General features: G+C 45.6%; 1 protein-coding gene across 6 annotated transcripts in view; it reads right to left on the bottom strand.

The window, feature by feature from the left end:
- Positions 1-2,987: 2,987 nt before the first annotated feature.
- BEND7 (BEN domain containing 7) overlaps positions 2,988-14,209 on the bottom strand; it is a 49,035-nt gene continuing 37,813 nt past the window's right edge. For 3 of the 6 annotated variants that reach the window (XR_008822061.1, XR_008822059.1, XR_008822060.1), the window contains 2 exons: positions 13,155-13,500; positions 9,744-9,794 (listed from right to left, as the gene is read on the bottom strand). Coding sequence is in view for 2 of the 6 variants with exons in the window: in XM_056340169.1 (XP_056196144.1) it covers positions 4,864-4,925; positions 9,744-9,794 (113 nt within the window). In the remaining 4 variants the exon portion in view is untranslated. Of the gene's footprint in view, positions 4,926-9,743; positions 9,795-13,154; positions 13,501-14,209 lie in introns of those variants that run through there. The other 3 variants (XM_056340169.1, XR_008822062.1, XM_056340170.1) reach the window with 3 other exon arrangements.

Below are 14,209 nucleotides of genomic sequence, written 5' to 3'. Positions count from 1 at the left end.
GGATCCCGGCACACAGCAGCATTTCTGGCGCGTAATTGTATCTTAAAGATGGGTGTTCACTGGGCATTCCACTTAAAGTTACAAGTAGCAGTCTATTAACCTGCGCCCTGCCTAAATAAACCAAGCCAAACAAAGGCACACTTTTGGGGGTGACAGCGCAGAGCAGCTGATTGAAAACACTTGTTGTTCAGCGAAAGATAGATTTGTTCCGTCAAGCTGGAAGTTCCCTAATTGTGAGAGTGATGAGTTGCATTCAGATCTGAAGCCAGTTTGTGGGCATGTGGAGGGCGCTGGCGCTGGCTGTTGACCTTGGCAGGTTGAAGGAGTGCGCCCATGAACCCCATGGAGCTCAACAAGGCCAAGTGCATGGTCCTGTGCCCGGGTCGTGGCAACTCTCGATGCCACTGCAGGCTGTGGGATGAAGGGCTTGAAAGCAGCCCTGCAGGGAAGGACAGGTGGCCAAGAAGGCCAACAGCATCCTGGCTTGCATCAGCAATAGTGTGGCCAGCAGGACCAGGGCAGTGATCATCACCCTTGTCATGGTGTAACCCCAGCCGGCAGCTAAGGGCCACACAGCTGCTTGCTCCCCGCCTGCCTTGGTGGGATGGGGAGGAGAATCGGAAAAAGGTAAAATCTGTGAGCTCAAATAATACATTAAAAAAATAGAAAAAAAACCCAGTTTAATAACTGAAATAAAGTACAATATAATACTACTACTCTACTACTAATAAAAATTGTAATGGAATGGGAGGTAAAGAGAAATAAAACTCAAGAAAAAAACCCAAACACTAAAAAACCCCCAAGCGATGCACAACACAGCTGCTCACCAGCCACTGACTGATGCCCAGCTAGACGTTGAGCAGTGACCAGTGGCCCCCAGCCAGCTCTCCCCAGTTTATATACTGGGCATGATGTCACAAGGTATGGAATATCCCTCTGGCCAGTTGGGGTCAGCTGTCCCGGCTGTGTTCCCTCACAGCATCTGGTGCCCCTCCAGCCCTATCGCTGGCAGGGCCTGAGCAACTGGAAAGCCCTTGACTTAGTGTAAACACTACCCAGCAAACATCAGGGTGTTTTAGTGCACTAACTCCAAAACACAGCATGTACCAATCACTGGGAAGAAAAATATCTGTATCCCAGCCAAAACCAGGACACCCCTGTGCTGGGCACCGGTGCGGCCGCCCCTCGGGGCCTGGGCTCAGGGTCGGGCCCCTCAGGGCAGGGGGGACGCAGAGGGGCTGGAGCGTGTCCAGAGCCGGGCAGGGGCTGGGGCAGGGGCTGGGGCAGGGGCTGGGGGGGGGCGGCGGGGGGAGCTGGGGGGGTCAGCCTGCAGAGGGGGGGCTCAGGGGCACCTGGTGGCTCCCTACAGCTGCCTGGCAGGGGCTGTAGGCAGGGGGGGTCGGTCTCTGCTCCCAGGGAACAAGCGCCAGGGCACGGGGAACCGGCCTCACCTTGTGCCGGGGGAGGTTTAGATGGGTGTGAGGGGAAATTCCTTCATGGAAAGGGTGGCCGAGCCCTGGCACAGGCTGCCTGGGGAGGGGGTGGCGTTGCCATCCCTGGGGGTATTTAAAAAATGTGCAGATGCGGTGCTTGGGGACATGGTTTAGTGGTGGGCTTGGCAGTGCCAGGGTAACAGTTGGACTCAATGGTCTTTTCCAGTATAAATAATTCCATTATTAGGTATGTATGGATGAAAAGCTGTACATGGCCCAGCAACGTGTGCTCACAGCCCAGAAAGCCAACTGTGCCCTTGGCTGCATCACCAGCAGCGTGGGCAGCAGGGCGAGGGAGGGGGGCTCTGCCCCTCTGCTCCACTCTTCTGAGACCCCCCTGCAAGCGCTGCGTCCAGCTCTGGGGTCCCCACCGTCAAAAGGACACGGACCTGTTGGGGTGAGCCCAGAGGAGGCCGTGGAGATGCTCAGAGGGCTGGAGCCCCTCTGCTGTGAGGCCAGGCTGAGGGTTTCTGTCTTCAGCCTGGAGAAGTCTCTAGGGAGACCTTACTGCAGCCTTTCAATTCTTACAAGGGGCCTACAAGAAAGAGAGGCTTTTGACTGGGGCCTGTAGTGACAGGACAAGAGGCAACAGTTTTAAACTGAAGGAGGGTAGGTTTAGGTGGACATCAGGAAAAAAAATTTATGAGGACGGTGAGGCGCTGGCAGAGGCTGCCCAGAGCAGCTGTGGGTGCCCCATCCCTGGGGGTGCTCAAGGCCAGGCTGGACGGGGCTGGGAGCAACCTGGGCTGGTGGGAGGTGACCCTGCCTGTGGCACAGGGGTGGAACCAGATGGTCTTTAAGGTCCCTTCCCACCTAAACTCTTCTGTGACCTGAGTTAGCTGTTCAGTGGCCCCCAGAGGAGGGGGCCCATGCTGACTCACCATGACACAGGGCTGCAAGACATGCACCTGGCTTTAGCTGATCTGCGCAGCCACCCAAGTGTAAAGGCAACTCTTGCTAGACTTTTTACTGGCTATTTATCTGTCCCTATCCCTCCTTATATAAAGCAGAAAAGGTGTGGCGAGCCATTCACTCACTTCACTGGCTCCTTGTAATTGATGGAAGATTACCATGAACATGTTTGTGCAGGAAATACTTTCTAAGGCTAAACAACATTTGATGAGGATGTGATAATAAATTACCAAGCATATATCTTTGCAGCTACTCCAAATTATGCGTATTGGTTTGTCCTTCCTGTGTGTTGTTTCCATAGAAGCAAAGCTTAACCTTTTAAGTGTAGATTATAAAGGCACCTAATTCAATTAGAATTAGTCTTCAAGCATATCAGCACTTAATACTCAAGAGTTATTATGTGATTGGATATAGACATTGTCGTGATTGGCAGGCAGCATGGTTTCCATCTGAGACAGCCAGAAAAATGGTATCATGGTGGTAATTTTTGGGGTCTTCCTATACATTTCTCTACGTAGTCCACTAACGGCTAGGTAAGTCCTCTGAAGTGGGGAAGCCCAGCACAGAACACAGGAACACACATGCAATTAAAGTTATTTATTGTAGGTTTTCTTTTCTGAACTGACAAAGAGAGTTTCCCAGAGATCGATAACACAACACAATGTTATACACCATTTCACAACTAGTCCCTTGTCGCTTTATTAAGAACATAGTAATTTAAAAATATCTAAATATTTACATATTAATAAAACATATATACAGAAGATTGAGACATTTTTACCTAAATATGGAATGATTTTTTTTTTCTCTCTAATAAACACTATAAAAAGATTTCTGAAGAAATTCTGAACAGCAGTCACAGTAAGTAAACACAAATGCAATCTTCTGAATTTACAAAATGCTGATTCCATTGCTGAAGGGTTACGATACGTACACGACGGACCAGTGCCCCCTGCCCAGTGCAGGGAACCCCAAGCCACAAAGGAAGGAAAGACTCAAAATTTAAGGTTTGCAGTGCACATTCGATCTATTCCACAGTTTCAGAGAGAAAATGGTCATTCCCAAAAGTCCGCGGCAGGTGGGTGGGGAAAGGCTGGGAGCCTGGTTCTCAGGTGCCGAGAGAACAAACCGCTCCTGCTGGCTTTAGTCTTACTGGTGGGCATTCGGCAACATCTGAGAAACAGGCTTTAGGACTGTTTAAAAAAAGAGATCAACTATTTTGAAAGCCATCCCACTCTGTAATAGCACTTCTGTTGAGACACTCAAAAGGCCAAATAGTTTTAAAAACAAACAAATCACCTAAAATATACAGAGGGAAAGGAAACATAATGGTAACGGCCCTAGCAAGCTCTCTGTCGAATTGCAGAAAGATGCTCAGACTACCTGGTGATTGATAGATGTTGTAGGTAAGACCTTCTAGATTTTTTCACGCCATTTTTAAAGTGAATTTAGTGCTGATGAAAGGTGCAGAAGTAAAGGTTTGCATGGAGGGCCACGTACAATTTTACCTTAGCCCTGACCTGAAAGGACCGACCCTTTCAACGTCTAAGAGGGTAGTGCAATTTCTTGATCGATTCACTCATCTTAACTGCTGAGATATCAATAGAGGGCCAGTGAAAAAGTGAGGGTTTTTTTTTTTTAAAATAGGTGAATATTTTCACCAAGGACAGTGGTTGAAAAATCACAGTGTGCAGACCCTCCTCCTGGAAATCAGCAAACTAATAGGTTTTGAGATTGAGGTGGTAGGGCAGGCTGCAGGGGGAAGCGAGTGGAGAATGACCACCTCCAGCAATCTGCACCAGAAAGATGCTCCAGAGCCATCCCAATAGGAGCACGTAGGGGAAATTGAGGAATGGCTTCTCCTTGCTATAATTAGGAAACCGGGCACTGCTGGGAGGAATCCTGCTTTATTTCCTGCTAAATCCAGCTGTGCATGACCAGGCATTGGTACACAGCAGCCACAAAAGGAAAAGTGGGTCTGCAGAAACAAAGAGCTTCACCGAGTCAAATGCTCATCGAGCCCCTGGGGTTTGTGATGGAGAGAAATGCCACCAAGGTCCCCGGGGACAGGGCGGGTCACCCAGCTGTGCATATTCACCTCTGCGTGGCTCAAGATGAAACACTGCTGGAAAGCATACAATCACGTGGAAAAATACAATCATGGAAGAAAAACAAACGCAAGAAAATGTCTTCAGAGTGGTTACCCTGCAAATTAAATAATGCATTGAATACAGAGGGAAATCATCTTTAATTAAGATGAAGAACAGTGAAGCAATCTGGTGGTTTCGTTATTTGAGGTTACATGGAAAATACATGAAACAACACAAAGTTGAAGGGAAAACTGTATGAATGTCCATGTCTTGCGGTACACTGAAGTTCTTGCACCAATCTTGTGGGAAAATTATTCAAGGGAGAAGAAGTTTCTATCCGCTCAGAACGCTGATGCAGAATGTGAAATTCAAGATGAAAAATCTAGGTTTGTGTCTATCAGATGATCTGTTGTGGTGTCGAAAAGGTTACCTGAAGGAAGACAGTTTGAAGAAATCAGTTCAAAAATACAAACATTTAAGAAATCAGTAGCCTGCAAAAAAACCACAACAACCCCAAACCAACCCAAAACAATTAAAACGATGGAAATTACATATTTCCATTCTAACTTTTTTGTGATGAGGCTGAACTGCTGGTGTGTGTGCAGGCAGTGGCTGCTAAACTCCATTTACAGTAGAGCTCAACTGGATAAAGAAAAGCAAATTAAGTATTTTTTTTAAAATTTGCCAGCAAAGTTTTTCACACAACATACAGTGCACCCCACTTCAGATGTAAAGAGCTGCATTTGACTTAGGCACAAACTACACTGTGATGCTCACCCCTTTGAAGTTATGGTTCTGAAGAAATGAAAAAAGCACCACATGAATTTTAAACCTACAGTACATACTTTGGGATCTTCTTTGGAAAAAAAACAACTAACCACCCCACCCCTCCACAGCAGTCTAAATGCATACGGGAGGATATATATATATTTATTTATATATATATAAAAAACATATAAAAAGGTGCACAGTATGATTATAACCCATCTTTCTTAAAGCACTTTAAGAATGTGCTTTTTCTAAACAGAACAATGAAAGATGGACAGAAGAATTACAACGAGAACGCTAAGAACACAGGGCAAATAGGAGACAGACATCAATCAGCCTGAGAGGCAAATACGACCCAATGAAAAGGGAAGACTCATACAATCATGCATTGAAAGGATAAAGATTTGTATTACAATAAAGGATTTATATTTAAGGTTTCGAAAAGATTTTTTTTTTGAAGTTTCATTTTCTTGAAAATGTATTTCAAGAGAAAAGGAGACAACCTATATAGAATTGGATCGTTGCTGTTTTCTTATCATCTGTTTTTTTGCTAAGGGATTGCTCTCATCTTTTCACAAAGCTGTATCACCTCTGGACCTGACGACTGGGTTGTTAGTGTTTCGGCTTCTTCTAGGGATATCAAAATTTTTTCTCATCTTGAAATTAACCCCAGTGTGGAGAAACGATAGAAAATCTCAGCACAGCTGTGGTCCAAAGCATGGCTTTAAGGAGGGCTCTCTCACGGTCCGGGACTGTATATATCTTTCAAATCCAATTTTCAAGACAAGGATTCAAGAAAAGGGTGTTGCAGCTGGCTGACACTTATTTCCACTTGCAGAACTTAGGGTTATGCCTTCCTTGGTTTTTCTTTTAAAACACAAAATCCAGGTGCTTCATGTAAATCGTAGGCAAAAATAAGTGTTTTTGCAACAGCAACTTAGCCAGAAAAACTCCCAAAGATGTCACATCTACATCTTGATAAAGACCTATCTCACACCTTCCAGGTGCCTGTATCACCAAGGAACTGATCAGTCTTTCCACTCAGTTCAAGATAATTACCACTGGAGCTGCCCGATCTGTCTCAGCTCAGCTCTGGACACAGCCTCCAGCTTTTGCTAGGTGCAAAAGCTGGAACTGTGGAAGACCAAGCTTTGGTAACATTTTTTAAAGACAATTCTTCTAGTATTTTCTTGAGATTTATCTGTCAATGCACCAAAGTTCCCAGCAAGTTTAATTGTCACAGTTCTTTCAATTTACTTTAAACACCCTTCAATCAACAGCTTTTAAAGCAAAGGCCCTCTTAGCGTTGAGGGCAATTTTAAAATGGGAGCATGATTTCTGCTCGGAAGTGCTAAAATATAATTGGGCAAAAATGTCTTCCTTAGTTTTATGAGGATACATCAGCTCCATTTTTCTACAAGGCTTTTGAGTTCCAAAAGAGGGCTTTGAAAACAAAACATCCCCTGCTTTCCTCAAAGTCCAGGACTGTGCTTACCGTGGACACAGCGGGAGCAGGTTCAAACCTGGCTGTAGGCACCTACGCCAACCAACCGTGCTCAGCGCCCAGTCCTGCCAGCACCAGAGGAGAGACACCTCCAAACACAACCTTAACTGATCTGAACCTTCTCCCACCAGTGATGAGGAGCTGAGAGCAGCCACACTTCTGATGGAGGTGTCTCAAACAAAGTGCCAGCCACAGGCTGTGATCCAACGATGCATGTCAGCATCACCAGTCCACGCATACCCTGATCTTGCTCCTAACATCGCCAGTGTCACAGGCACAACTGACTGAGCAGGAAAGGCAGAGACAAGGCATCTGAGTTTTCCCTTGCTTTTTGGCACCAACACTTAACTGCTGATTCAAATCGTTCACTCTGGGTGCTTTTGCTTTGAAAATTTGTTCAATTCAAAAATTTAAAAAGACCAAGAGAGCAACCACCTGATGTCTGTCATAGATAGCTTCCATACTTGACCTCTTCTCCCCACACAATCTCCTGCAAGACCCCCCCATCTCAAGCAATCCGATTCAGTCTGGTTTTACTCTGCCAACACACCAGGTTAACCACTGGTCACAGAATCATTTAGGCTGGACAAGACCCTTAAGACCATCTAGTCCAATTGTTAACCCAGCACTGCCAAGCCCACCACTAACCTATGTCCTTAAGGGCCATGTCAACATGTCTTTTCAATCTCTCCAGGGATGGTGACTCAAGCCCTTCCCTGGGCAGCCTGTTCCAGGACTTGACAACCCTTTTGGTGAAGAAATTTTTTCTTGTGTCCAATCTAAACCTCACCTGGCGCAGCTTGAGGCCGTGATTTAGCTGACACTAGCTGTCACCTGCAACCGAGGCCCATTGCGCAGGCACTGTACAAACACGCAGTCAGGGGGACTCCTCCCCAAAGGTTTTTCAAGCTAAACAGAGAAGACAGGCTGAATAAATCGCATGAAAGCTCTCTTTAAAGAACCTGTCAGAAATACCCCTTTATAAAACTAGTCGTACTAAGACAGGGAAACGCTTCTGTAAAAGTTGTATCCCACCTCTTTTGCTACACTTCTTGATAGAAAGCATCTGTAGTTTGGTTCTTTGTCATAATTACTGTCATTATACTGTCTGTATATCACTTTAAATCATTTGCTTCCAAGAACACTATGATATTACATGGATACGTACTATAAAGAGGCACTCACACACATCTAATAATGGGTGTGAGTCAAACACTTGGCTTACAGCCTGTGAGCATCACCTCCCCCACCAACGCAAACTGCAGTGTGGTTTATTTAGGCATCCTTCCACAGATAGTACAAAGAAGTATACATTGCAAACAGGTATTTCGGCTCAAAAACTGCATGCATGGATGCTCAAAGGTGTACCAGCAGGCAGACCGCAATGGTGATCTGCTGTGGAGTGGAAAGGGAGTTGTCCCTACCACAACCATCTCAGCACACCGTTTCCAACAATGATGTACAATGCAAGTAGCAACTACAGAAACTGTGCTCAAAGAAAAGCACAGCAATCCGATAATTCTGCTCCTTAATACAATTAATTATCAATGAAAAGATAACACTACGTCGCATTAGCAACCTTTATGAATGTCCTCTTGCAACAGAATTGCTGCCCTCCCTGATAAAAGAAACGAACAGGATGTCACTTGGAAGAGACCTTTCAAGCCAGAGCTTCCTGCATCTATTATCACAACCGTACCCTGAAACATCACCCAGCGGCTGGCCAAGAAAGCAGCACAGCAGCTCCCAGCCAGCGCGTGCTCCCAGCCCCCACTGGGTCCATGCCAGAACAAGACTACAGCTGCTTGTCCTCCCAACTGCTTCGCTGGTCCTATTCCTTAGTAACTGCACGTGCTCCGACAGCGGGATTTCAACAACAGCGCTCCACGGCTGGCATCTGCTGTGCCGGCACACAGCAGCGGTGTGTGCAAGCTCCTTCTCCGGCCCTTACGCAAGAGAGACTGGGAAGCCCTTGCACAACAGACAGATGCTGCAATGGTACTAGTGCTCTCCCATCCACCCCATAGCCTCCAGATACTGTGCCACACGCTCAGCAACCCAGCATCAGCCCCATCCTGTTCTTCACAGCAACAGCATCGGTGATCCACAACCACCCTCTGCTGTTGCACCTTAGGTATATGATAAAAAGGCACCATAATCCATGACCTTATTTGTCTGCTCAAGACCTTCCCTCCCGTTGAATTGGCTTTGGGGATAACAGCCAGCATCTTGGTGAAATGACAGGGAAACGACTGCACTGCAGGGGAATGACCACCTCCCCAGACTCTGGCCCTGCTGGATTTTCAGAGGATGGCAGCTCAGCTCCTGCCACCAAGGCACCTATTGATGGACTGACTCTTAATGACAGGGTGCTTCAAATTTCAGTCTCAGCCTGAACATGCTTTCAAGACCATGTTCAACAGGGTGCCAAAAATCTTATTTCCTAGTCCACGCAGCTGCATTGCTAAGCTGCTGTTCAGCAACTGTCAGGCTTTTAAGGCAGGGTGGCTGCACTTACAGAAAAAATAAACCAACACTTAACTAGCATGTGAGGATCCCTGCAATTCTCTTGTGGACCCAAGATATTATTGCTAACTTTGGACAACTGAACAGATGCTACGATACAATTTGTTGTGTTTGCCCCTACCAATAGCGCCATTAAGGATTCAAAAAAAGTCCCAGAAAAAACAGGGATGAGCACAATTCCCTATCTGGCATAAGAAGGGTAACTTACTGGCCTTATTAGCTTAGCTGCTACCGTGAACCTTGAGGTTTTATGAATATGAAATAGAGGGGAAAATTGTGAGATTCTGATGCACTTGCTTTTTAGTACAGGCCATTCAAAACTTAAGATAGCTGGGTCCTGCGTGCAATTACCTGACTGTATATGGCACACCAGGATTATTGAAAACTGCTTCTGTGCCATAAATAAACAAATGCACATTGGAAGCTGATAAAAATTTTAATGCATTTTACCTGTTTGTAGTAGAGAAATGTCCGGCTTCTCATCACAGTCAGTTGCCTCTGCTGATTACAAATATAAACAAGAAATCTCATTACTTTTACTGAACACAGGAATGCGATTAAAAAGCTACATACTGTAGAGTGATTTTGCATTTTCTATCTACTTTCCTCAGCTGCAATTTGCTATTGCTCAGTTAAAAACTCACTGCTTGGAGGAAAAGGTCATACAATAAAAATGCAAACTTAGAAGAGGGAGTCGGGTATTAAGCAGCAGTTGTGCCAGCAAGGGGATGGAGTAACACTTGCTCTTTTTAAGGTATCAGGATATCCGCATGATAAAAGGAGTTGCAATCATTTGATAAAATCAGCTAGGAAAAGCCCCCAGCAGGCCTGGGAGGAAGAGCCTCTCAGGCTGGTAACCCACCCTCCGCCAGCTGCCATCTGCTGCCACCGCCGCCGGGGAAAAGCTGAATACCTGCATTTCTGCACCCAAATTCTCATCACCACAGGCAAGCTCGTTTTGCGGGGGACAGATTTACGAGCGTAAAATGTCTTCAAAGATGCAGGTGGGCACCCAGTGTAATTTAAAAAGCACAGAAGCACGCAGGTACACAGGCCATTACCGTGTATGCACACACACGTGCTTTCAACCCACACCTTATGCAAGATCATTTGACTCAATTTAGCCCACGGTGAAGGAAGGCCAAAAGCCTAATTTGTTCATCTCGTATTTGCCACAGGCCAAGGGTATGCGCTGATAAATAAAAGATAAATAGCTAATTTGGCTCAGCAGATGTGCAGTGACTTGTCGGGCTGCAGTACCCTGCAGTGTGCATGTGAACCTCGAGTAAGTTACAGGTGAGTAACAGGAATTCGGTGCCTAACCTCACAAGCCCTATTCAAAGTCTTACTACCTTTGTCTTCTGGCACTTCAGCATGATATTTAAAGCCTTTACAACACAATGAGATCTTTGAGAGCACTTTAGCAAACTCGGTGTGGTCATAAAGGACCAGCCCATTACATTGTTCAGAGTCACTGTGGTGGACAGACATCTGCTCACGTTCATTCAGTGCACGATATCCATAGGGACCAAACCCAATCAAGGTTACAGATGCACTGAGCAACTTAGTTCAGCTCCCACTTGAAACGAGGCTGACTGTCCTTGTCATCTTCATCATGGCTCTACACATGAGGATATTGAGTTCTTGCCTTTACGATGATATGTAAGAAGAACCCAGCTCCTGATCTACATTAGTTTCCTCACATAGATCCATCACCCTTGGCTATCCGTCCCTGGACCAAGAGGCTGCTCCACCTCCCACGTGTGTGGATGTCAGTTTAGTTTTTAGCTATATACTCTCTACTCAGTTCTGCAAAATTAACCGAATTAAAGAAAACAGAAACAAACTAACCCCCCTAGCACTAAGCAGCTTTCCTCCCACAGCAGGTTCAAATGCAAAGCCCTGACAAGTACACAGCACAGACCTGCAAGTGACCCTTTGCCTTGACTCATTTACTTTTTTCCACTTTCTGTGAGAAGGTGGCACACTGACCAGAAACAAATCAAGTGCTTGCCACAGCTTACTGCAAAAATTTTGAATTTTGGAAGGACCGGGGGGCACAGTAAATGGGAATAGGTTACCTAGGCTGGTTTGAACCTGGACCAGGACACCCAGTGGTGGAAGGACTGGATGTCCAAGGGAGGAGACAGCACGGCAAAATGAGCAGCTGAGAAACAGCCGCCAGGATACACACACCTTAAAAAGTCTGGAGTGACAGTCTGAGGCTAGCCTCTAGTTACATTATGAAGAACTACCTGCACCAAGCGATTCAGCAGCGCAGCTACTCAGCAAACAAGAGACAAAGCTGTAACCGGCCCCTTGGGTTGCAGGGACCCAAACTATGAACACGGGGGAAGCCAGATCTGAGTGCTGGCCATGGGCTGGAATGTTCTCCCTCTAGCCATACCAGGGCTGGTGCCAGCTGGGCTGCCCACTCAAGCAACAGGTTTTCTGGAAATCTCAGCCACAACTCTAGAAGTAGGTCTAGAGATGTAGTTACCTTCCTCCCTAACGGTTGTTCTTACACCCGGCTAAAACTGAACTCTGAGGAAGGCAGTAATACAAAAAGAAACCAACGGGAGCTAGGAAGGACCTCGCTTTCAGAAGAGTTGAGTCTCCAACTTTGCAGAAGCAGCTCAGTAACAAAGCTACCTGGTCATTTTATTCTGGTGCAAGACTGAGAGATGAGGTTCCAGCTCTCCACCAATTGTTCCAATCCTGTTCCTCATGCCAGCACAAACGTTTATATGGTCACCAAGATCAGATCTAGTTAAAAACTGACAACATTGCCACATGAATGCTTGTGCCAGAGCCAGAAAGGGAGTGGGAGCATGGCAGATGCCCGGAGAGCCTACTCACTCTTCTCAGTAGCTGCCTGAATTTGTTTTATGAAACTGGATGTGTAACTGCACCTCCAGGTGAAGTATGACACAAAAACATGACAAACACCTTGCCCTCCTAACACGGATGTAAACCCCACCAGCTTCTCACATGTCATTCCAAGCAGGAAAGAAAGTTTGCCTTCAACAACCGCACCCAGAGACTGCCAGCTGAACTACTCGTCTTGAGCCAGCCTGCAAGCCAGGGCAAGAAGGAACAGATCCTGCTGTGGGAATTTGGAGCCTCTTTTCTGTCCTGTGCTTAGATAGAGCTCAGTAGCTCTTACAAAACAATCCTGGTAGTCGTTTCCTTAGAATTTCCCACCCACCTCCCAAAAAAATATTGTTTAGCCTCTGATGCACATGTTTGTTGAGTGTACACCTGTTGGTTTACTCCTTGGACAGCAGTACAGGTATGCTTAGGGCTGGGAAGATGAACGCAGCAGTTACTCATTTCAGTCTTGCTGTCTTTGTCTAAGACAGTGGCCACAAAAGCACCACACCACATGTTGGACTTGCATCCTACATCTTTCCTTACCCTGTGTGTATTGCAAAGCAAAAAATCAACCTGATTTCTTGTGCCGCGTAGATATTGTATCAAAAATGAACCAGGGAAATCAGAAGGATGAAGAGAAACAGAAAGCAAAAAACCTGTCATAGGGAACAATGGGAGCAGCGGTTTGAACACGGACATGGGAGAAAAGGCATATTTCCAGAAAAAAGGTAAGCATTTTTTCTTCTTTCGTTCCCACTACTTTACACTGCAACAAGGTAATGTTAATTTTGAACAACAATTCAAGGATGAAGCGTCACAGCATGTAATTTTTTTAAATTAATCCTGCCTGAAAAATTTCAGCATGTTTTCTAACAGTGCCGTATTTTCCTTTATGGAGTAAGACAATCAAAAGCCTCCACGTTACGCACAAGGCAACCACTCTGCATGAACAACTCTTACCCTGTGTGCTTCGGGAGTATTACTCACCCAGGATCAGCTTTCCTGTTGATGCAATGGACAGCTGCCACAGAATCATGGCTTACAGGCTCTTCAAAACATAAAAAGGGAGGAAGAACTTCCTGCGAGAGATGTGTGGCCCCTGACCTACCGCTTATTAATGGATGGAGAGTTTAGTAATCAAAAGGCTTCGGATGCTATGTCTGGCACAGAGGTGACATGAACAGCGAGTCGGTTCCTTCTGATTTTGCCTGCTTTAAGATCTCTGTGCTAATGGTCGATTGTCTCCCTCTGTGCTGCCGCTGGCAAGGCCACCAGCCATCTACTCGTATTCTCTTTTGTAGGGTGAAGAGACCATGCCATGGGAAACCCACCGCTGTAAATTACAAGACAATTTGCATTGTAATTCATGCTGCTTTAAGAGAGGAAATCTATGCACATGCCTTTTCTTTTGACTTCTTCCCTTCTGGGGCCACTTTGCATCCCATGCCAGCAGCCAAAAACGTTCAGCTTCTCTGCTGGGAGAAGACAGACCTGGCAGTACGAAGCCGTGCCCCAGTATGCCGTACTGTTAGCATGAAATGGGACCAGTAGTCAAGGCTGAGGAATATTATCATACTCTTTAATTTTAATTATAACATCTGTTTGTAACATTAACCTCGCAGTCTCTTCTCCCCTTTGTAACAGCCAACTTGTGAAATTTTGAAAAGATTGAACAAGGCCAATAAAAATTTAATGGCAGTGACAGCTTTATTCTCAGATCTAACAAATAAAAAAAACCTACCCAAGTCTCAGATCTCAGGCAATAATCTAAAAGAACTAAGAAAAAGCCAAAGCAAAATAAATAAATTAAAAAAAGAAGAATATTTCCAGCTATGAAAAATATTGTCACTGAGTCAGAACTTAAATGAATTTTTATTTGGCTTAGGATAACAACCTTTCAAAATCTACACAGGGGAACTATTTTCTAGAAAGCAGAATTTTTAAGTGTTTTTTTGATTAGCTTTCCAAGTAGGGAGCTTTTCTATCCCTAATTCTAGGAGATGAGCCAAGCATGATAAATAAGGTTGAAGGTGGGCAGCTTC

This window comes from Falco biarmicus, chromosome 5, assembly GCF_023638135.1.
Source record: "Falco biarmicus isolate bFalBia1 chromosome 5, bFalBia1.pri, whole genome shotgun sequence".
Taxonomy (NCBI): Eukaryota; Metazoa; Chordata; class Aves; order Falconiformes; family Falconidae; genus Falco; species Falco biarmicus.
The sequence above is the reverse complement of the archived record's forward strand: the minus strand, read 5'-3'. Positions and strand labels throughout refer to the sequence as shown.